At 43.4% G+C, this 23,690-nt stretch overlaps 1 protein-coding gene and 1 long non-coding RNA gene across 3 annotated transcripts; one reads left to right on the top strand and one right to left on the bottom strand.

The window, feature by feature from the left end:
* Positions 1-1,393: 1,393 nt before the first annotated feature.
* On the top strand, positions 1,394-5,862 carry LOC308364035. Of its 2 annotated transcripts, none has more exons than XR_013968614.1 (9): positions 1,394-1,495; positions 2,023-2,102; positions 3,153-3,247; positions 3,579-3,646; positions 3,963-4,054; positions 4,393-4,473; positions 4,800-4,891; positions 5,282-5,381; positions 5,741-5,862. It is a non-coding gene; the product is annotated as an uncharacterized lncRNA (long non-coding RNA). The 2 variants fall into 2 exon arrangements; XR_013968615.1 differs by having other exon boundaries at positions 3,148-3,247.
* An 858-nt stretch (positions 5,863-6,720) lies between these two features.
* Positions 6,721-23,061, bottom strand: btbd2b (BTB (POZ) domain containing 2b). The gene is made up of 9 exons (XM_080836973.1): positions 22,490-23,061; positions 21,983-22,102; positions 19,853-20,009; positions 19,006-19,111; positions 16,968-17,165; positions 16,321-16,513; positions 15,533-15,620; positions 11,138-11,284; positions 6,721-8,908 (listed from the first exon to the last, which is right to left on the bottom strand). The coding sequence occupies exons 1-9, from the start codon at positions 23,038-23,040 to the stop codon at positions 8,747-8,749; spliced, it is 1,722 nt and encodes a 573-aa protein (XP_080693099.1). The 5' UTR covers positions 23,041-23,061; the 3' UTR covers positions 6,721-8,746.
* Positions 23,062-23,690: the final 629 nt, after the last annotated feature.

Here is a 23,690-nt window from a genome sequence, read left to right as displayed (position 1 = left end):
CTGAAATTAGTGAATTATTCATTACATTGAGTAATGTCTCACTTAATAAGGGAAGTGCATGTTTAAGTAATTTTGTGGGGATAGGGTCTAGTAGGCACCCTTGAGGATAAGGTGGGGAGAGTGTATAGCATACATGTGGAAAATGTACACAATGCAGAAACATAACCTGGTTTACATGATACATACACAATTGATAGAGGATAAGGTTGGGAGAGTGCAACAGCATAGTGTGCTCGTAAGGTTCCTATTACAAGGGCAATAATTGACATTGCAGGTAAATGCGTGTATGGGAAGTATGGGGTAGAATAAGCGCATGCCAGTGTGGTGCTGGTGGGTACATGTAAGCCAAGGGTTTCAACAAGTAGATTGGGTGGAGGGACTACAGCAGCATCCCACAGCGGAGATAGTCAAGACTAGGAGGGTAAGAAAGAGAAAAAGTGAGTGGGCAGAGTTCGGCTGCCAATACGCATAAATGTCCTTAATGGATATGGTGATGTGGAACAATATTTCCACTGCCATCAGCATTTGTGAGCAAATGTCTCGCTATAAGAGAGAGAAAATTTGGTTAGTTAACCTCAATTTGACAAAGAGATACAGGTAAACATTTAACAATAGGTAAAATACCACTATTAAATGTGATAGATTTTCACATTGCATATTAGGCCTACAGTTACAGTTTCATTATTAGGCAAGTTTCTCTTGGTGAGAGCCCATGACTTACATTTTGCCAACGGCCATGTTAATTTCAAAGCAAATACGACCATTTTGTATTAAGGGTCACAGCCTAAAGTGATCTAAAGTGATCTAATTTAGTCAGTTTTAAACTGATAGTTAACTGTTCTGATCATAGTATCTAAATGTCTGCCAAATTAGCTGTAGGCTAGTTGCACCGAGGTTTGCTGGTGATTTGACAGAGAGACAGTTCAGTTTAGTTGACAACGTCTCCTGATGTGGTGAATGTGTTTGGAAAAATAGTTAAACTGCATGCTGCAACATGCCGCAATGTTGATCCGAAGAGATAGTAGCGGTCACTTGCTGTCATCTGCTGGCAAACTATGGAAAACCTGGACGCTGTAGTAGAAGTTTACAAGATTTAAAAGTCCCTGGCTTGTAAAAAAAAAATATATATATTCTCAAGACCACAATTATGAAGATTGGTGACAGCTTAATAAAGACTATTTTAAAGTAGAACCATGATAGTTTGATGCCTATTTCTCACAGCAGACTTGCATCCAAAAGTGGGCGACTGCTCAGTTCATCTTCCAAAACACACGGTGACAGTAAAGAGACCAATGAGTGCAATTTCAGTTAAACAAGGAAATCCGACATGCGCACACAGTTGGAACGACATGGTTAAGGCACTGCTCAAGATTTGTGCTCGGTCATTTGCCACGTGAAGTTGTAGCCTCAGTTGGTTGTCCGCAGACATCTCAGTAAAATACATGCGCTTTCCAGTTTGGGCAGGGGAGCGAGGACGCTTGTCTACATGTGTTCAGTAAGTTAACAAACTTCTGCGCGAGTAATGCTGAAACTAGACCAGTACGAAAGCTATGGTTAATCAAAACTGTAGTTTAAGTTACTAGTATAAGTTTAGTTCTGTACTTATACACGAGACGGCGAAGGCTACTTGTAATTGCTTCTATCTTAACATTGGCAGCTATTCTATGCCTCGCATGTGACCGCCTGTTAGAGTAATTGTGGGACGCATGTCAAGTCACTGTTACATGCAATTTTGCCAGAGTTCCAACTTCATTTTATGTTAATAGGAAATCCTTTTTAAATTGTTATTTGAAATATTTTAGCAACGTCGCGTTTTGTCTATAGCAAGCTAGCGAAGTCATTCTCTTCCGCTGACCGCGTGGGGCCACATGACAAAATGCGTCCCTGCTATGTCAGGAACTGTCTACTACCCGGCGACTAAATTCGGGATTAAATATAGGCTATCTAGGTTGGGAATTTCGTGTATGCTGAAGTCGCACTTACGTTTTTTTTTGTTCCACTTCTACTCCCTTTTCTCCTCAGACCGATGCACTGGGGGATGGGGGATGGGAACCCGCTGGGACCTGTGGAAGACATGATGATCTAACTAGAAATATGAACAGGTGAGTAAGGGGATGACGGTGTAGCTTGACATGGTATTTGGCAATACACCCTTTTATTTTGTGACAAACTGCAGCATAAACTGAAACAAACCCATCTCTTAAACTACAGAAAGCTGTAGGTGTCAATGTGGTAAGTTTTTTTCCCCTGCAGTAGACATGGTCATTCTTCTTAAAGAACTGACCTGCATCTTTTCTAAACTGGGTTGTTAAAGTGTCCTGTCCCTTTAATGGGTCAAATACTACACTAATGATGTGCACTTGGCCAGTAAGGAGAACGAAACGGAAGCAACAAACCTGTTGCCAATGGCAAAGTTTATTCATTTTTTTTGCAGCTGTCATTATAAAAAAATATTGGATCTCTGAACGTTGGTGTGGCCCATTCAAATCAATGGAGCATTCTGTGACATTCTGAAGCGCTGTGTAAGAGTTGGAAGGGCATCACTTTAAGCACAGACTCATCCATTATGTTATTCATAGACTCTAGGGCTAGCACAGACTCTTTGATTATTAAAGTAGTTACGTCAGCTCTCAACTTCTTACACAAACACCAAGTACTCGTTAACCACATGATGCTAGATCCTGCTTGCACTCAGTGTCCAGTTAGAGTCCCTGGTAAACAAGCGGTAGGATGGCGATAGCAGAAAAAGAGTAAATCGATAGTAATTTCTTTGATAAAACAAGAAAGGGCACATTTTCTTTCCCAACTTTTGTGAGAAGAGTGCAACAATTTAGAATGTAGAGTGTTTGTGTAAAACACACGAACGCCTGGTCTATGACAAGACATCATGCACCACTCTGACACGCTGATGCATAACTCTAACACTGTATCTGAGACCAGTTCACAAACTTGGATGAAACTAGCTTTTGACATTCTGCTAAATAGGGAGGGCACTTTTCGTTGAGACTGGTATAGGACTGAGCTTTGAGTGTGTGTGTTTGGACGTGACCTCTTGACCCTCTGTGATATAGTAAGTGTTTGTGGGTGATGTCACATAGCGACTCTAGTTGTTGTTGTTGGTAAGCTCAGTTGTGTGTTTTTTTTCAGTGCAGTGAACTGGTGATCGGTGGCGGCACTAGTTTGACAAAGACTAGGTTATGGATGGACTGCGTATCCGTCTGCAAGCCCCACGCCTTCACAGGAGGAGGTGTGTATTCTAGAATGTTCAGGAAGTGGAAAATAATCAGTGTCCATTCAGAGATGATCATGAGAACCTACCAAACCATATGCCTAATTTATGCATGTGTGTATAGATGAACTATACTTAAAAACACCTGGTCTATGACGAGACATCATGCACCACTCTGACATGCTGATGCATAACTCTTAACACTGTATCTGAGACCAGTTCACACAGTTGAATGGAACTAGCTTTTGACATTCTGCTAAATAGGGAGAGCACTGATTCATGATGAGATTTATAATTTTTTTTCCTTATTTCACTCCTCCATCTTTCACTTGCTCTCTCTCACTCTCAGACTTGCCTTCTGGAAGGTTCTGTAGGACCTGAGAAAACTGTTGATCTCATCCGGGAGCCACACCATAGGTATGTTAACCTTTGACCTTTACTGATTTAGTTTTGATCGCCATCATCTGAGGGAAAAGTGTGTGTGTGGTAATACTTGACACCACCTGGTCTATGACGAGACATCATGCACCACTCTGACATTCTGATGCATAACTCTAACACTGTATCTGAGACCAGTCCACAAGCAATCATCATTCAGACTGTTATAGGACTGAGGTGTGTGTTTGGACGTGACCTCTTGACCATCTGTGACACTGATATAGTAATTGTTTGTGGGTTATGTGTGTTGACAGGCAAGTCTGGTTGTTGTTGTTTGTTTGTGTGTTTTCTTCAGTGCAGTGATCGGTGGCGGCACTAGTTGGACGGTGACAAGGTTATGGATGGACTGCATATCCGTCTGCAAGCCCCATGCCTTCAAAGGAGGAGGTGTTTATTTTAAAATGTTCTGGAAGTGGAAAATAATCCGTGTCTATTCAGAGATAATCATGAGGAGCACAGTTACCTACCAAACATTATGCCAAATGTATGCGTCTGTGTATAAATGTATTATACTTAACGCCTGGTCTATGACGAGACATCATGCACCACTCTGACATGCTGATGCATAACTCTTAACACGGAATCTGAGACCAGTTCACATAGTTTGATGTAACTAGCTTTTGACATTTTGCTATATAGGGAGAGCACTCATTTAATGATTCATGATGAGATTTTTATTTTTTTTTTTTTGCTCCTCCATCTTTCACTTGCTTGCTCTCTCTCAGGTACTCAGACTTGTCTGCTGAAAGGTTTCGTAGGACCTGATGGAAGAAAACTGTTGATCTCATCCGGGAGCCACACCATAGGTATGTTAACCTTTGACCTTTACTGATTTAGTTTTGATGGCCATCATCTGAGGGAAGTGTGTGGTAATCCTTTACACCACCTGGTCTATGAAGAGACATCATGCACCACTCTGACATGCTGATGCAGAACTCTTAACACTGTATCTGAGACCAGTTCACACACCCTCATCATTTAGACTGGTATATGACTGAGCTTTGTGTGTGTGTGTGGACGTGACCTCTTGACCTTTTGTGATTCACTGTGATAAAGTAGTGTGTGTGGGTTATGTGTCACATAGCAAGTCTGGTTGTTGGTTAGCTCAAAGTTGTCTGTGTTTTTTCTTCAGTGCGGTGATCGGTGGCATCACTTGTTTGACAAAGACCAGGTTATGGATGGACTGCGTATCTGTCTGCAAGGCCCACGCCTTCACAGGAGGAGGTGTGTATTTTAAAATGTTCTGGAAGTGGAAATTAATCAGTGTCCATACGGAGATGATTAGGAGGAGCACAGTTACCTACCAAACCTTATGACTTACTTATGCGTGTGTATAAATTAATTATTCTTAACACCTGGTCTATGACGAGACATCATGCACCACTCTGACATGCTGATGCATAACTCTTAACACTGTATCCGAGACCAGTTCACACGCCCTCATCGTTTAGACTGGCATAGGACTGAGCTGTGTGTGTGTGTGTGTGTGTGTGTGTGTGACCTTGACCATCTGTGACACTGATATTGTAAATGATTGAGGGTTATGTTTGTTAACGGGTAAGTCTGGTTGTTGTTGTTGGTTAGCTCAAAGTTGTGTGTTTGTGTTTTCTTCAGTGCAGTGAACTGGTGATCGGTGGCTGCACTAGTTGGACGAAGACCAGGATATGGATGGACTGCATATCCGTCTGCAAGCCCAACGTCGACACAGGAGGAGGTGTGTGTTCTAGAATGTACAGGAATGTTCTGGAAGTGGAAAACAATCTGCTTCCAATGACCATCGCTGAATGGACACAGTTACCTCCTTAACCATAATTAGCATAAAGAAATGTGTTCTACATGGTCTATGAAGAGAAATCATGCACCACTCTGATATTATGATGCATAACTCTAACACTGTATCTGAGACCAGTTTATACATATAGATGAAACCAAAACTGAATCAGTGCAAAGGAACATCAAATGGAGTTAATAACAGTGTATTTCCAACTGCCTGTCTCTGATGGGTTAACTGATGATCCCTAACGGTGTGTCTCTCTGATGGGTTCACTAATGATGCTTTCTCCTTGTTTACAGACCACTCGAAGGTGTCAGTGGAGAGGAGGGAGGAAGGGGGAGGGCACAGCGGACCTGCAGGACTCCTACCTGCCCCCCAGCACAATGTACCAGTGTATAGTTCTAGGACATGATGGTGAAATAATGGATCAAATGTCAAGAGATCAAATAAAGACTGAATGGCAAGTTTAGTTATGTGTCTGATTTGGTGTGGAACTCTTTGTGAAAGGGAAGTGGTCCTGATTCTGACATTAAACTGGGTGAAGAACTTTAAATACGTTTGTAGGATCACATCAACACAGACCCCATCAGAGCTACCCTTGATGTTGTGTAAAATATCTCAACTGAGACTACCCTCAAAGACCTCCAGCCCAGTTCTGGTTCTCCTTACAGTGAACTCAGTTGCTCTGCACAGCTAAAATGGGGACTACTTGTAAACCTATTCAAACACATTTAAAGCATATTCAAACACTTTACTCTTGAGTTGGTCTGAGATGCTAGCAGAACATGAACCAGGAAGACCAAGGTCAATCTCTGGGAAATAAGTCCTTGGAGTCCCATGACTGAGTTGTTTAGATCCAGAGAGCCTTCTGTTGAAGAGTAAGTTCACCCAGAGACTGCATCTGACCACAGACATGTTTCAAGTACAAGTTTCCTAGGCAACTAGATATTGATCAACCGCCTTGCTCAGCTGTGATAGCAAGAAAGAAGTTTAAATTATACCATGTGGGCATGTATGTAGATTATATACACTTTAGATTTCCTTATCAGACTTCGGGCAAGGGATAACTACTGGTGGTAATTCACAGACTGCTGATATCTCTTCTAGCCAGTCAACATCCAAAATTATCTGGAAAGTGATTATTTGCTCGTTTATACCTCTTCCTTCTCATCAACAAACACTCAAATGACCAACAAAGAGGTTTTTTATTTTAAATACAGATCTCAGTTTGAGGTTTTTTAATGTCACCGGGTGGTAACAAACTCAACTTTAGCATGTACATTCATAACAAGCAGGGAAAACTCGGCAGGTTCTTGACACTATTAGAACCAGGCAGGTTCTTGACGCTCTGTATTAGAACCAGAGGCATGTGAAGCCTGACTAGAACCCCCCCCCCCCCGTGCTAGTGCTGGCGTGGGAAGAGAACATTGCAAACATCTTGACAGATGATTAACTATGGAACCTTAAAGATAGAGAGATATGGCCCACAAGTGCACTGATCCCAGCCCATAATAGGAACCAAACAATTATTACTAGGCAACTGCCCTGATATTAATATTGCAATTACCCCCCCTATTCATTTCAAAGCATAAGTACTTTTATTTAAAACTGCTGGTTAACCCAAATGCGCCAAGGCATCTTAATGCACCACTTTACAATATTTATACATGTTACAAAGTATGTACACCCGTGAGCCGTGAGCGTCGTAACCCACAGGCCCAGCGGATGAGCCCTCCGAGACGGAGCAGTCTGTTGAGGTTCTCCTCATTTCACTGAACATGAGGGGGACAGCACTGGACCACACCTGTGTTCTGTGTGCTACTTTTGGGGCCAGTGTTGCATCCGGATCAGTGAAGAACCTCTGGTAAAAAAAAATAAAACATCTGATCCTGAACAAAGGCTGATCCAGACCCACCCTGTCACTGGCCCAGTGTTAGCTTAGCCAAACTAGCCTGCTGGGCAGGAGGACGTCCAGAAGGACTGGTCCGTATGAACATGTGCTGTCTGTCTGTCTGGGGGGAGAGAGCTGATGGATGGTACTTAAAAAAGGAGTATCATCTCATCCTGACACCTGTACGTGTGTACGAGTGTGTGTTTAGGAAAATATATCTGTCTGGCCTTAAATAGTTTCCTCAGTGATCTAGATCGTCTACGTTAACGGAACAGGGCATTCCGACTCTGAGCACCTCCACGCCCTTTGGGGAGTGGATGTAGGTAGGTGTGTGCCCTGCAGGCTGGCAAAACTTCCGGAAGGCGCACTCCAAAAACAGAGATATTGGCACTTGGCACTGAGTCTGTCAAAGGTCAAGGAGGCAGGGCTAATGGAGACACTATACTCATGTGGGACCGTACGGGGACGGGGGGCGTATCCTAACCTCCACATCAGAAGTAGAATACATACAAACTGCAGACATCTAAAATGTTCTCACACGTTTGATCGGGGTAGACGAAGGCCACAGGTGCCGTAACGCTTAAAAATGAGCGAGATACCCGTGGCCTACAGAGACTACCTCTCCCCTCTACTAGCAGACTCTGGCCGGGTGCAGAGTGAGCCGCCATCTCAGTTGTTTGAGCCAATCAGTGGCTGAGTTTTGTGACAGACCTCTGAGCTCTCCTCTGAAAATGGGTATTTGTTTGTTCAGTCTTATTCATTGTGTCAGAACAATGATTCACACATTAAGTTTCATCCATCCATGAATTAATTAATTCATTACTTAAAAAAATAATAATAATCATTTGAAGCCACTCACTCATTCATTCAAAATAAAGATTAATTAATCTTTCAAGAGGAGGGTTCATTTATTCACAATCACTCATTCATTCCAGATGAGGAATCATGGGTTCAGACTGACTGGTTTGTTTACGGTCTGCTTCCTCCTTCTCTTGCTCTTCTCCACCCCTCCCATCAGAAGTCCGTTCATTACTTTGCCAGCGACCTGTCAGATCGTTGTGCCAAGGCTGAGACCTTCCCCCACAAGCCCCATTAGATTTATCTGTCCCATCGATCAAAGCACCAAAGTCACGCGCGCACACAGACACACACACACACACATATATATATATATATATATATATATACACACACACACGCACACGCACACGCACACGCACACGCACACGCACACGCACACAAGCCACGTTCTCAGGTAAATATAATCCTCTTCTGTGCTGTGAGGGCTGATGGTAATCAAAGTCACCCTAGTGTAGGAAACCAAAACAACAAACAAACAGAGTAGTAAAAGTGTCAAGGCATCCCTGCCCCACAGGGACCTCTCTGTGGTGGGGTCACATAAGGTCAAAGGTCACTACGTGTAGAAGATGACCTCTGGGATCTGTCCGTCCTCCACGGAGGTGCCGTTGTTGTTGCCCGCAGCGTAGCCAAATGTGAAGCAGGTCTTGGCTCCAGTGGCAGACGACTCATGGGTGACCTTCCGCGAGCCTTTAGTGCCGTAGTGGGAGTCTGGACCCTGTGGGAGAAGAGGGGGCATTATCAGACACATTTACCACGTATACATACATACATACATACATACATGCATTATATACGTGTAAATATACATACAGCCGCGGAAAAAATTAAGAGACCACTTCAAAATGATCAGTTTCTCTGGTTTTACTATTTATTGGTATGTGTTCAAGTAAAATGTACATTTTTGTTTTATTCTATAACCTACTGGTAACATTCCTACCAAATTTCAAATACAAATATTGTCATTTAGATCATTTATTTGCAGAAAAATGACAATTGGTCAAAATAGCAAAAAAGATGCAGTGTCTTCAGATCTTGAATAATGCAAAGAAAACAAGGTCATATTCATTTTTAAACTACACAATACTAATGCTTTAACTTAGGAAGAGTTCAGAAATCAATATTTGGTGGAATAACCTTGATTTAAAATCACAACTTTCATGTGTCTTGGCATGCTCTCCACCAGTCTTTCACATTGCCGTTGGTTGACTTTATGCTACTCCTGGCGCAAGAATTCAAGCAGCTCGGCTTCTTTTCATGGCTTGTGACCATCCATCTTCCTCTTGATCACATTTCAGAGGTTTTTTATGGGATTCAGGTCTCGAAATTGGGCTGGCCATGACAGGGTCCTGATCTGGTGGTACTCCATCCACACCTTTACTGGCCTGGCTGTGTGGCATGGAGCATTGCCCTTCTGGAAAAAACACTTCTCAGAGTTGGGGAACATTGTCAGAGCAAAAGGAAGCAAGTTTTTCTTCCGGGACAACGTTGTACTTTGCCTGGCTGAGGTTTGTAAAAGACCATAAGGATTGAACCAAAGCGGACTGGAGGTTCTTCTAAGTTCGTCTTCTCTGATGAGTCCAATTTTCAGCTTTGCCCAACACATGGTCGTCTGATGGTTAGACGGAGACCTGGAGAGGCCTACAAGCCACAGAGTCTTGCACCTACTGTGAAATTGGACTCATCAGAGAAGACGAACTTAGAAGAACCTCCACCCAACCCACGGCAATGTGAAAGACTGGTGGAGAGCATGCCAAGACACATGAAAGTTGTGATTTTAAATCAAGGTTATTCCACCAAATATTGATTTCTGAACTCTTCCTAAGTTAAAGCATTAGTATTATGTAGTTTAAAAATGAATATGAGCTTGTATTCTTTGCATTATTCAAGATCTGAAGACACTGCATCTTTTTTGCTATTTTGGCCAATTGTCATTTTTCTGCAAATAAATTATCTAAATGACAATATTTTTATTTGAAATTTGGTAGGAATGTTGCCAGTAGGTTATAAAATAAAACAAAAATGTACATTTTACTTTAACACATACCAATAAATAGTATAACCAGAGAAACTGATCATTTTGAAGTGGTCTCTTAATTTTTTCCGTGGCTGTATATCGACCATATTTCCTCAAATCAAAAACGGTATTCAATTTAAAGCAGGGTCTTAGATAATGGCTGGGGGCGTTTTCGACACAAACAAACAAAGACAGGGGGAAAACAAGGGTGATAAACTCCTGATGCCCGTCATATAATGAGCATGCCAATAAAGCTGTACCTCCATGCGCAACCTCGGTGGCGAGAGAGCTTGCATTAAGTGGTCGCGGGCCAGCTAGCTCTGTACATGCTGCTAAGTGCTCCTCGAGTGAGGCTCTCTTAGTCGTTTGACAGTTAACGCAGGGATACCCCCGCGCAGGAGTTCTGCTCCTGTAACGTTCCCAAAACGTCGCCGTTTTTGTGCCTTAGTGAGCAGTTTGATGTGTGCATGAAAAGCCTCCCAGCTCACTTTTCCGCTGCACTGAGGTTTCAATGGGTTAGCCGTTATCGCTGCTAGTGTGGCAAAGGTGCAGCCATCTTTTCCCCCTTCGATCTGAAGCCACGGAACCAATGATGACGTTGGTGTCGGCCTTGAATTTGTATGTTAACAGCGTAATGCAGTGACAGAGGGAAACAATGGCCTGCCACAAATAGAGGACTGTTACCTCAGTTGAAGTAAATATAGGCCCCGGTCACCATTTGAGGAAATACAGCATTTAAATCAAACCACTATACAATACCATATACTATACACAAAACAATTAATCTCAAAGGCTGACATTCCCTCTCCCACACTTGTGTACTTGTCATGGCCGAAGTGTGACTTGCAACGTTAGTGAGAATGTGTGTGTGAGTGTGTGCGTGTTGCACCATCAGTGTGTGTGTGTGTGTGTGTGCTTCCTCAGTGATACCTTGAGTGTGGCACAGGCTGTGTAGTTGACATTGGGCAGGATCTCCACTGGCTCCTTGAACATGACCCTGAAAGTGTTGGCTGACCCGTCACAGCTGAAGCCTGTGTCGTTCTGACCCAGAACCGTGTTACTGTCCGTGTGGATGATCTGGAACAGGGGAACATGAGGTTAGTGTGTGTGTCTGTGTGTGCGTGTCTGTTTCTGTGTGTGTGTGTGCTTGTGTGTGCTTAGACCAGTGAACATACTTGTCCGTCAGTGAGCTAGGGGAGGGTAAGACTGGGTATGAGTGTGTGTGTGTGTGTGTGTGTGTGTGTGTGTGTGTTCGTCGGTGAGCTAGGGGAGGGTGAGACTGAGTAAGAGTGTGTTTGTCTGTGGGTTTGTGAAAGCATACAGCAAAGATAGATTTGTCATCTTTGAATGATCACCTAAAGCCACCTTCTTAAAAAAAAAAAAAAAAAAAAAACTGGCAGAAAAGAACATCCCAGTGAACACACACCTGATTTAAGGACTAGTAGAACCAGAGCCAGAGTGGTGGTTGTAGGTGTGTCTGTGTGTGTGTCTGTGTGTGTATAGTGCCAGAGCTGGTGCTGGTGTGTGTGTGTGTGTGTGTGTGTGTGTGTGTGTGTGTGTGTGTGTGTGTGTGTGGTGCCAGAGCCAGTGGTGATGGTGGTGGTGGTGCTGTGTGTGTATCCGTAAATCCCGTTGTGTGTGTGTCAGGGGCGGAGCCACGGGCGGGCATGGGTGGGCGTATGCCCGCCCAGATTGACTACTCGCCCGCCCTAATTAGACACTGCGATAAATTGACGTATCGCAGATCGAAGTCTGTTTCATCACCAAAGACGCTGAACTTCCTTGCCTGATTTTACGTAAAAAAAAAACGTCTTCACAAATTAATTTACAGTGTTTTGAATCTCAGAATTGACAAAGGTTTAACAATATTTTTCACCACGTCTGCTTGCGGCAGTTGCCGGTCGATGTGAATTGAATGATTGCGCAAGCCTATCTAGTTATCGTGTACAATAGTACACAGTACACAAATTAACACAGTATTATATCAATTAAACTGATTTTGGTGAAACAATGTATAATGAGTTGATAGACAACATATGGGAAAACATTAATACAACTTCTTCAGGGGGTAATAAAACATTGTGAATTACGAACATTCGCATGGGTTTATGGGAACAGCCACTTTGCAGCAGACCAGGCGCTGACTGCATCTGTTGTCATCAGTAGAAACAAAAACTTCCTCCAACAACATCACTTAGGCCTAGATCTAGCCTATGCGCAAAGTAGCCTAACTCATTCTTTTTACGACATTGAAGGGGAAATATACTGTCACTAATGGTGAATGTTTGATTTTATTGTAGTTAGATACGGTACGGTAACGGTAGATGGACTTTGGTGCCGTATTATAGCCTACTACACTGCACTACACACTTTGAACTGTGATACATTTGTATGTTGTTAGCCGCTATTCGGCGAAATTGAATTTACTGTGTTCGAGACTTATGGAGTTAGATGTTTTCTACTTGACTGTATTATATAGGCTAGTGTAATCTTGTATATTTATGGTGGGGGGTATGTTTTGTGAACTGTGTTAGGCCTACCTGTGTTTATCAATCGGTAGCCTCGATATTCAGAATGTTTTGTATCTTTCGCAGGGTAAAGGTAGCCTAATGTTATGATTATTACCATGCTGTCTGTGATGACATTCTGGATTCTTTTGAGTTGAGGAAATTAAATGTCTTTATTTTCCAGCAAAGGAAGCCTGGTCTGTGCGTCTACAGGAAGGGATTAGACTGATAAAGTGTGTATTCATTTGAATTAATACAGAACTGACTGATGTGGATTCCCACCTGTTGTGAACGTACAATTCTGACCTAAGATCATAGAGAGCTACGCACGTATATCGCTCCAAGATCTTTGATTCTGACCCAGTGGCGTCAAGGGAAGCCCACCATCGATCGCGAAAACGTACTGTCTTCAACAGTGATAAATACAAGTTCTTGCTCAATTTACAGATTGTGATTGGGACGTTTACATGCTCAATAGATCCTATAACGTGGATATCATATTCAATTCACAAACATTTATCAGTTATGATGTCCGTTTTTCATACTTATGAGTCACCACCTGCCCATTAAACATTTTAACAATAGTCAGTCTTAACTCTTAACCAAAAAAAAATCTTTTCATTCAAACGTATTGTGGCAACCCTTAATGTGTATTGTAGCCTACATCATAAGTAGGCCTGAACAATCCTGTACATCTCTTTACTAGTGTTAGATTACATAGATTTTAGTCATATGCAATCACAGCAAGGTCCATTCTGTCAATATGCATCTAAGGCCTCACAGACGGGTGCAGGCCTGTTCCCCAACCATTTGACCCCTGAGACATCAAATAGCTATTGTCCAGGGTCAGGAAGGAAGGAACAGCTGGAGATCAATGGTTGCCAGGACCCCAGACAGACACTTAATTAATTGAGACCTAATTGAGTCAGACCAAATTAGGTCATACTTCCTACTTTCATTTCGGTATTGTTTACATGTTAATTCCATACTATAAGAATCACAACCTTTTTGTAATGAGAAGAAGAAGAAGCAAGGAGACCGACTCCTCAACATGCAGACGTGCCTTGTGCATGCTTGTGTTGTATGGAGCTGATCGTGGCATGTGATTGAATAAACACATTCTTTCGCTAAGCCGTCTTCCACAAGTCTGTTATTCTGAACAAGCTAACTTGAACCAAGCGTGGGCATCCGAGGATTTTGCCGGAGGACAGCACAAGCTTTCATTTACAGCATAAGCTTTCACTAGGGATGGGTATCGTTTGGGTTTTTTCCGATACCAGTACATAACGGATACTTTTAAAACGATACCGGTGCCTAAACGGTGCCAGAACCGATACTTTTTTTTTTTTTTAATTAAAGACATTAGGCTTATTTATTGCCAAGGCAAATAGTTTTCTTCAAATGTAACAATATATTAACTGTTTAAGGTATACTATAAAAAAAAAAAAATACAAAACACTTGGCTTCAAACCTTTTAACTTCAACTATGAACAATATATTAACTTATAACAACTGTTTACAGTATACTTAAATAAATATAAATAAATACATAACACACTCTGTACACACACTTCACACTTCAGTAATACTTTTGCAGAAATATGAGCATGTTTGCCTTCAGAGTAAAAAAAATATTAATTAGTTTGCATTTATTTAAACCCACTGGTTTCGTGAATGTGTACTGCCCATTTACACGCAATTTTGTTGTTGCATATGCTGCACGTCGCGTTGTTCGAATCTTTTTGTGCGAAATACAGCCACACTTTTGATCGTTTACCTTTCGACATTTTCTCCGTTATATTGATGGCTAGCTCTGTTTGTGCTTGCTCTGTGCAAGGCTGCCTGCTCTTCGCTGTCAGACTGTTGCAATGTTATTGTAGCGTCCGAGTGCTCTCTTAAGAACTCACATTGAGAAGGAATATCTTTGGATGAGACGGTAGCTCTCCGTTTAATAAAGCGTATCCAACTTCTGCTTAGAACAACCACACTTATCTTGAAACCGAAACCACACGCAAGTCAACCCATTACCATGGCAACTACTCAACACAAATCTCGTTTCCACTAGTCCCATACGGAATGCAGCGTGAGCGACACAGGCGAGAGTCTACATTGGGAGATGGAGCAGTTTTATATGTGCCCCACGAAATCTGTTAGCAACACAAAAAAGTATACAGATCGTACTCAGAAAGATCTACGCCACTAACGTTACATCTTGTTAGCTATCGCTAGTTTTGTTAAATTATAAAAATTTAAATTAAAAAAAAAAAAAAAAAAAAATCTGCTCGGGCACCGAAAGGAAGCATCGAAATCTGCGTTGCATTTCGGTCCGGGTAGGTATCGGTTGTATGGAACCGGTGCCGTATTGGTACCGGTTCTCGGTACCCAACCCTACTCTTTACACTCGAGTTTGACCAAGTTATGCCCTGAAATTGCACGTTGAACAGGCTAGTTTAAATTTTTTTTTTTTTTAAATAAAAAAAAACGGTCGATAACTCCTAAACCCCTTATAAGGTAGTGGTATGTCTGAACGCTGGCAACCAATTTTAGCGAAGTGGTGATCAGGCCCACCCAGACTTACTCCACGTCCACCCAACTGTCACGTTCTGCATCCACCACTGGTGTGTGTGTGTGTGTGTGTGTGTGTGTAGTGCCAGAGCTGGTGCTGGTGTGTGTGTGTTGGTGTGTGTGTGTGTGTGTAGTGCCAGAGCGAGGTGATGGTGGTGGTGGTGTTGTGTGTGTATCCGTAAAGCCCGTTGTGTGTGTGTGTGTGTGTGTGTGTGTGTGTGTGTGTTTATGTGTGTGTAGGGCCAGAGCTTACCTGGATGTTGACCTGGTAGTCTGTGGGGCCGTGTATGGAGCCATAGAGCCCAAAGCCAACCACAAATATCCTCCTATTCACCGAAAATCTGAGATAGCGACAGAGGGAGAAAAAGAGAATGGAAGATGGAGTATAATTAAGCAATAAGGTTCGAGAGGCAGTACGGTATCGTCAATAATGTACTTGTTCGAGGGAGTTGTTAGGCCCGACGCGCAGCGGAGGGCCGGCAAACCCTCGAACAAGTACATTATTGACGATACTGTACTGACTCGAGTACCTTATTGCTTTTATAACACGGTTGCCAGCGACTTTATAAATATTAAGTACAATTCAAGTAAACAGTAAGCTGCCTTTCAGCACAAAAAACGTTGTGTATCGCATTTCAGTAGCCAAGAAAAAAGTCAGATATTTTCTTTTGAGTGCGCACTGATTTGGAACGCTCAGGTAGATGAAAACAGGTCGTACAGTTACTATACCGTTGAATATAGCACACCCCGGAACTCACTCTCAGAATGGTGGAGTCCATCTACCCGTGTTATAATTCCATCTACCCGTGTTATAAGTGTGCATATATGTATGGATGTGTGTGTGTGTGTGTGTGTGTGTGTGTGTGTGTGTGTATATACATGGGAAAGTGGGTGTGAAGCTGGATGTCTCCAGTGTGACTGCTTCCAAAAGTTGATGCTGCACTCAGGTAGGTAGGTAGGCAGGTAGGTGGGTGTTTGTGTGTGTCTGTGTGTGTGTGTGTGTGTGTGTGTGTGTGTGTGTGTGTGTGTCTGTGTGTGTACCTGATGCGGTCGCTGGTCCCACTGTACCCCCAGCGGCTCTCCACCTGTGCGAAGCGGGTGATGCTGCACTCTTTGCCCCGGAGGCAGCAGCGCGGACGGTCGATGAACTCCACCCGCGGCTTTGGGTTCACTGTGAAGTGCAGGAACAGACTCACCACCTCACGGTCCGTCAGGATACCCGACTGAGCCGGGCCTGGGACAAAAATGCACACACATACATAAACATCATGTTCAACATTTCCGCTTGAACATTCAAGGGCACCTCAGACCAAACTCAATTATTATTCCATCCACGCCAGGCGCTCGTTCTTTATTGTGTGTGTGTGTGTGTGTGTGTGTGTGTGAGGGCCAGTGTGACTGTTTGTGTGTGTGTGTGTATATATGTGTGTGTGTGTATATATGTGTGTGTGTGTGAGTAAATGTGTGTGTGAGAGTGCGTGTTTGTGTGAGTGCGCGTGTATGTGTGTGTGTGTGTGGGTGCGTACCTGCAGCGAACTGCAGCGGTCATGAGGGGAAAACGTATGAGTGCGAGAGCCTTGCCCAACACACGCGCTTGTTCTCTGGTGTGTGTGTGTGCGTGTGTGTGTGTGTGTGTGTGTGTGTGTGTGTGTATGAGAGAGTGTGTGAATGTGTGAGTGTGTGTTTACCTGCAGCAAACTCCTCTATGGTCATGAGGGGGAAGCGTATGAGTGTGAGAGCCTTGCCCAGCACACGGCGCTTGTTCTCTGGCGTGGGCTGGAGCTGCTGACGGTGGGCTTCGGCCTCGGACCATCGCACCGCCGCGCCGAAGAGACGCACCTCACGCACGCCCAGAGTGTCCCGCTCCAACACCGCCACCAGAGTGTCTGAGGGGGGGAGAGAGGGTCAGATGGTGATACATACAGGTCGGTGTAGAGAGACAGACGGTAGTATATACAGGTATATGGGCAGAGGGAGAGAGAGAGAGAGAGAAAGAGAGAGAGAGTAGGGGTGCAATGGTACACAGAAAGTTAGAGATCTAGACAGGTGAACCCAGATCTATAAAAAAGAGAAGGAGAGAGAGAGAGAGATCTAGAGAGGTGAACACCGGTCTATAAAAAAAGAGAAGGAGAGAGAAAGTGACATCTAGAGAGCTGTACCCAGGAGGATGAAAGAGAGAGAGAGAGAGAGAGAGAGAGATCTAGAGAGGTGTACCCAGGTCTATGAAAAAGAGAGAGAAAGAGATCTAGAGAGCTGTACCCAGGAGGATGAAAGAGAGAGAGAGAGAGATCTAGAGAGGTGTACCCAGGTCTATGAAAAAGAGAGAGAAAGAGAGATCTAGAGCAGGGGTCTTCAACAGGGGGTCCGCGGAATCAGGTACTGCAGGGGGGTCGCGAAATCTTTGATTGATAAGACAATTTTTTTCAAAAAAAAAAAAAAAATAAATAAAATAAATAAATAAATAATAATTCAACTATTTTTTTTCCACAAATTTTAATGTCTTCCGAATCAGAATTGTATTTATTCCCTTTAAATGTACATTAACATAATTCCAACATATTGTAGCGAACGTTTAAATTGATCGAGAAGACGTAATCTTTCAGTCCAATCGACACATTCAGCTACCCACAGGAGCGCTCTCAAGCTGGGCACCGGTTCACTCACAGCACCTTTCATGCAAATACGACAGCACAGGCACTAGCCAATCAGATTGCGTTTCTGCTCAAGTCTAAAGAGCGCGAAGAACAAAAATAAAAGATGCCGGACCAAACTCCATAGCTGGTCTTGTTTGTACCTATAAATTGTTAGTTTGACATTTTTTTGCCTAGATTTAAAAAAAATAAATAAAGAGAAATAGACACTGTACAAGGTCAAAAAACGTTAATTGTAACTGAAAAATAAGTCTGAGAGGATTTACAAGGTGTATGAGCCCCCTCGCTAATGTTAGCATGCTACTACCTGCTAGGGGTGTGATTGGTTTGTTGACCTGTCAATCTCACTATAACATCTATGTTGTCAACACAACTCCATGCGCCAGACTACTCCTACGTCATCCGTTGGATCATGTCAGTCAGGAGTTATTGAAAAGAAGATACATCTTACTAATGTGGGAGGATGTGTGCCATCGACAGATGCTTGAGGATTCACTGTCCCTTTTTTATGTATGATGAAATAAAAACATATATCTTTGAATTATTTTAATAAGTTGTTATTAATTGTTAGCTCAGAGTTGTTTGCAAGATGTATGTATAAATGGCAGTGGCACGGCCACCCTGTACCTTTCATGTTGTTAAATGTTTAATTAAATTCAATGTTAAAAAATGTTAAGTTAAATACGTTGTTCAAAAATGTTAGGTTAAATTCACTGTTGAAAAATAAAAATGTTGAGTATATTTACCTTTGTATAGTATTGAATACACAATAACAGGGTAGATATGTTTATTTGGCACTAGGCCTATTATATTATAAACAAAATGTTATGCAATTTATATAGTAGGGGGTCCCTGCACATCTCGCCATCAGTTTGGGGGTCCCTGGCCTGAAAAACGTTGAAGACCCCTGATCTAGAGAGCTGTACCCAGGAGGATGAAAGAGAGAGAGAGAGAGAGAGAGAGAGATCTAGAGAGGTGTACCCAGGTCTATGAAAAAGAGAGAGAGATCTAGAGAGGTGTCCCCAGGTCGATGAAAAAGAGAAGGAAAGAGAGAGAGAGATCAAGAGAGGTGTACCCAGGTCTATGTCTGTGAAGCCTTCTGCAGCCAGAGCGTCTCCAGTGTTCTTATCGATGTTCTCCAGACACAGACTCGCTAACTGGGGCTCATCAAACAGACGCGCCTGAACACACACACACACACACACACACACACACACACACACACACACACACACACACACACACACACACACACACACACACACACACACACAGTGTGTGTTAAACAAAACACACCTTAAACAACAAATACACAGTTCAGTCATTAACACAGTTTGTCAATACCTGTGCAATTATTACAATTACTTCACACACAATAATGCTTACAAGACTGGCGCGCGCACACAAACAAACACACACACTCTCTCGTGGACCCAACAGCGTGCCAACCTTTGTTGTTAGTCCAGGATAATGTGGCACACAGTAAATCTTTTCTCATCACATAATGACTTCCCCCCCTGTGTGCAACAGGCAGCAAGATTCACTGATCACCAGTAAGAACTGCTCAAGAAACAATCGAATAGCAGGAATTTGTCACAGAGAGCAAGACAGTGAACCAATCAGAGAACAGCCACAAGACTCAGAACAGGAAGGGTCTGAAGAATTGGAAACAATCCATATTGGCTACCTGACAAGCTTCACTCTCACATACTTACTCATGCATGCTGATACTTCAACACTATACCAGACAAGTTGCATTCTCACATACTTACTCATGCATACTCATACTTCAACACTATACCAGACAAGTTGCACTCTCACATACTTACTCATGCATACTCATACTTCAACACAAAGACAGACATGGACTCGGATACACCTCATTCTCCCCCTCATCCAATCATACAATCACACACACACACCTGTGTGAGGAGCATGAAAGCGTTGTCTGCTCGCAGGTTCTTCTTGAGGAACTCCACACAGTGGGCCTCCAGGGCGGGCACGGCGTACTTCTTGGCCGTGTAGAGTGTGGTCATGACAGTCTCAGGGCCGATCTGCACCTCATCCGAGTACAGGAACCTGCAGTGACACAGCCACACACATGAGAGGCACATCTCCACAACTGCACACATGAGATATACATCTACACTAGCGCATATGATAAACACACAGACACAACCGCACACATGAGCTACACATTCAAACATCCGAATACACTACAGACCTCTATCAACAAACTGCTTCTAAAGTTAGAGCTTGGAGAAGTGGCAGGGATTCTAACTGTATGAACACTTGCCAGTGTAGCGTTGGAAGCGTAATTCTAAATCCCATTCAATTCTGTTGGGAGGCAATCCATTGTGACCTAGCGACCAGCGACCAGCGACCAGCATTTGGGCGTAGTGAGCGACAAAAATGTAGTCCTATGCAAATGAGGAGCGAATAACACTTGACGCAGGCCAATCAGATTGTTTGGCGTTGTCTCTGACGGTTAAAAAAATTGCAGGACTATTCCGTCGTTCCATCGTTTAATTTGCTAAAAAGAAAGGCTTGGATGGCTTCGTAAGGGCTTGTTGTTGCCTCCTGGTATGTTAGATATTTAATCCTGAGCTTACTTTAACAGAATGACAGTTTTGATATTGTCATGGAAAATTCTAAGAGTTCTCAAGAAACTTCTCAAAGCAAACAGGTATGAAGGCTCTGGGCTCTGTTAAGCGCCTAGAGGCAATTGTATTGTTATGGCGCTATACAAATAAAATTAAATAGAATATACTGAACTGTTTAATTCAGAGAAGTCAACTACTGCGGAGCTGGTCCATGGAGCATCTTAAAGACTCTAAGCATATGGCAAGAGCGATCAAGTAGGTAACCCATGGACTAAGTCCCTGTGCTCTTTTTATAAATCTAACCCCCCTTTGTTCTTCTCTGTTCTTGTTTACTTCATCAGTTTTAACCACATTGAGGGAGGGGACGATTGGTATCTATTTTACCAGCGTGCATATTGCATCTATTTTGCCAGCATGCATTTTGCACAGTTTCCTATGATAACAGGTGACAGCGTTTTCAGGTATGGTGTCTGGAAAGTACCTAGATGTTCAGAAGCATCTAGAGGAACCCGTGGCCCACCAAGACCCATCAGAGGCGCATATCTGGAGGCCAAGCCCTTGGCATGGCCCTTCAGAAGCTCCTATCTGGAGGCCCGTGACTCAGCCAAAATCCCCAGACGTGCTCAAAAGCGCCTTAGCGTGTCTGCTATGTGGTTTTTAGAGACGGCATGTCATCAGAAAGCGTATCTCTGCCATGAGATGTATAGGAAAAATATCTACAACAGGGTTTTTAAGAACTGAACTGATGAGTCAATATCTGGCCCGGTAAAACTCCCCAACTCCAGTCTGACCTCCTCAGTGTGAACCTAAAGGCAACTCCAGTCTGACCTCCTCAGTGTGCACCTAAAGGCAACTCCAGAATGCAGTCTGACCTCCTCAGTGTGCACCGTAAGGCAACTCCAACTCCAACAGTCAAGGGTTTACTATCAGCATGCTAAAAAAAAGCAGGGAAGTGCTGCTACACACATCATTATGAAATAGAACAAAGTACATTTGAGCTCTGCACAGGGAATGACGATTCCCTTGTAGTCTTGACAAACCGTTCACACTGTAAGAGGTAGCATTGATCACACAACTTAGAAACACCAGTTTTCACCAGTATCGTATATATATAATACCCCTCTCTCTCCTCACCACTAACTGGTCTTTGCGGTCTCCTCAACTAGTCTATCTGCTGATACTACTGGGAATGTGAGACTCCTGTGGAATTTAGAGCATCATCCTTACATACAGACTTGTTATGTCAGACCAGCTGCAAAATACAGTGTTACATTTCCATTTCTCGTCGAAAACAACTATGACAGTTTAGAAATCAAGTCGATCAATAGAAACCTGTACGACATGTCAGGCAGCCGTGACTTAGTGGCATGACTGAATGTTAAAAGTGCGCACGCAGCCCAGCTGAGCGGCATGAATGCGTGTCAGTGTCATTGTCCGTGTGGTGCTTACTTCAGCAGCGCGAGGAAGGCCGCGGGCTCCACGTCAGGAAGCTCGATCTCGGTGGATGTGGTGGCCATCCCCCCGTTGAACATGGCATCGAACACGGCGCTCCCCACTGCAAGCACAAACCTAACAACACAGCAACACATGATCAGTGTGTGTTCTCGCATGTTCTTGCATAATGTATGCACCATTGGCTTCTTTCTACTGCTATTGCAGTTAGATATATCAGACAAAACTTCATCACAAAGTCGTGTCCTGTCTTATATTAGGAGATATCAAGCATCAGCAAATTAATCATTCTGCACAGGTTACAGAAACGGAGCATTGTTTACATAGCGAGATCATGCTATCTGCCAAAAGAAAACACGAGCGCACAACTGCCAGCTGTGTTGATAGCTAATATTGTTAGCCTACTGCGCTATCAGCTAGCTAGCTACATATATAAACAAACACGCATATTTAACCACACACAAAACCAGTAAATGCTCGCTGTCACAATTCAATAACAGTTACCTATGTGCAGGTATTCGCTGAACTCCCATTCCTTTGCCCACCAGAAAATGAACGTCACTCAACACTTCGTTGTTGAACAGGAAAGCAAACCTCTCTTTCACGGTACTTTTTGTAGCCTGCCAGTTGTACACTGGCTCCCGGTAGACCAAAACGGCAGCTGCCGCGGGCGGCGCGGATAACGCGGATTGAGAGGCAGGTGCTGGTGCCAGAGCAGCGTTGGACGCTGCTGTCCCCATCATATTCATGGCGGAGGCAGCCATAGCCCCACCGCCCTGGCCGGACACAGCGGCGCCCTGTGCTACTGGCAGCGAGAGCGCGTTCTGCATGTTCGGCGGATTTCCGGCTGCGACACCGCCGCCTTCTGCACCGTTAGGCCCTGGTTGTGGGTTAGACCGTCTGGTCACTCCTTGAGCCCCGCCGACCTGCCCAGTGGACCCTCCGTTGCTAGCAGCCAAGGCGTAGGGACTGTTACTGGGCTGAACATTGCCCAGGGGCCCGGGACTGGAGAAGTTCAGACAGGGAGCGCGCCCGCTGTTGTCTCCCGCAGCCATCTTGGATTTGAAGCAGGCTGGGGCGAGTGAGGTGAAATTACAACAAATCGAGCCGCATCGCCCACCGTACGGCAGTATGCACCCTATCGTCAATAAGAGCATTGCAGCCAAGTGTTAGTTAGTTAGGATGGCACAGGCTAAATTCCCATTTAATCCCTCCGTTGTAGACTCCTACATGTTCCTACATTTTGGATGTGGAGCTCTCAAGAATCAGCGTCAGAAATGTTAGAGGAGGAGTTCAAATGAATTAGACAGATCACATTAATTGACATAAAAAATGTTTTGCATTAACCCACCCCGCAGCCGCCGTCTTGGGCTCTTAACCCTTTCCAGTAATTTGAAGTGAGAAAACATTTTGAATTCGCTATAATACACTTTGTTTAGGCCTATTAAACAAAATATTCTAGCGTCTGCTTAATCAGATAATCATTAGAATCAGAAAGGTTTTTACTACCAAGTAGGTTTTCACCTACCAGGAAAGTTCATTGGTGCAAACAATAAACATACACAATAAACAAAACACATATTAAGTTATTTTTCAAACATAGGAAAAACAATATATATAATATATTAAAACATTTAGTCTACAGAATATGTCAAAGGGAAACATGAAAGAGGTGTGCAGTCTATGCAGGAGTGTGCAAATAGCA

This window comes from Sprattus sprattus (assembly GCF_963457725.1).
Source record: "Sprattus sprattus genome assembly, chromosome: 4".
NCBI lineage: Eukaryota > Metazoa > Chordata > Actinopteri > Clupeiformes > Clupeidae > Sprattus > Sprattus sprattus.
Note: the sequence above shows the minus strand (reverse complement) of the source record. Positions and strands in the feature narration are given on the sequence as shown.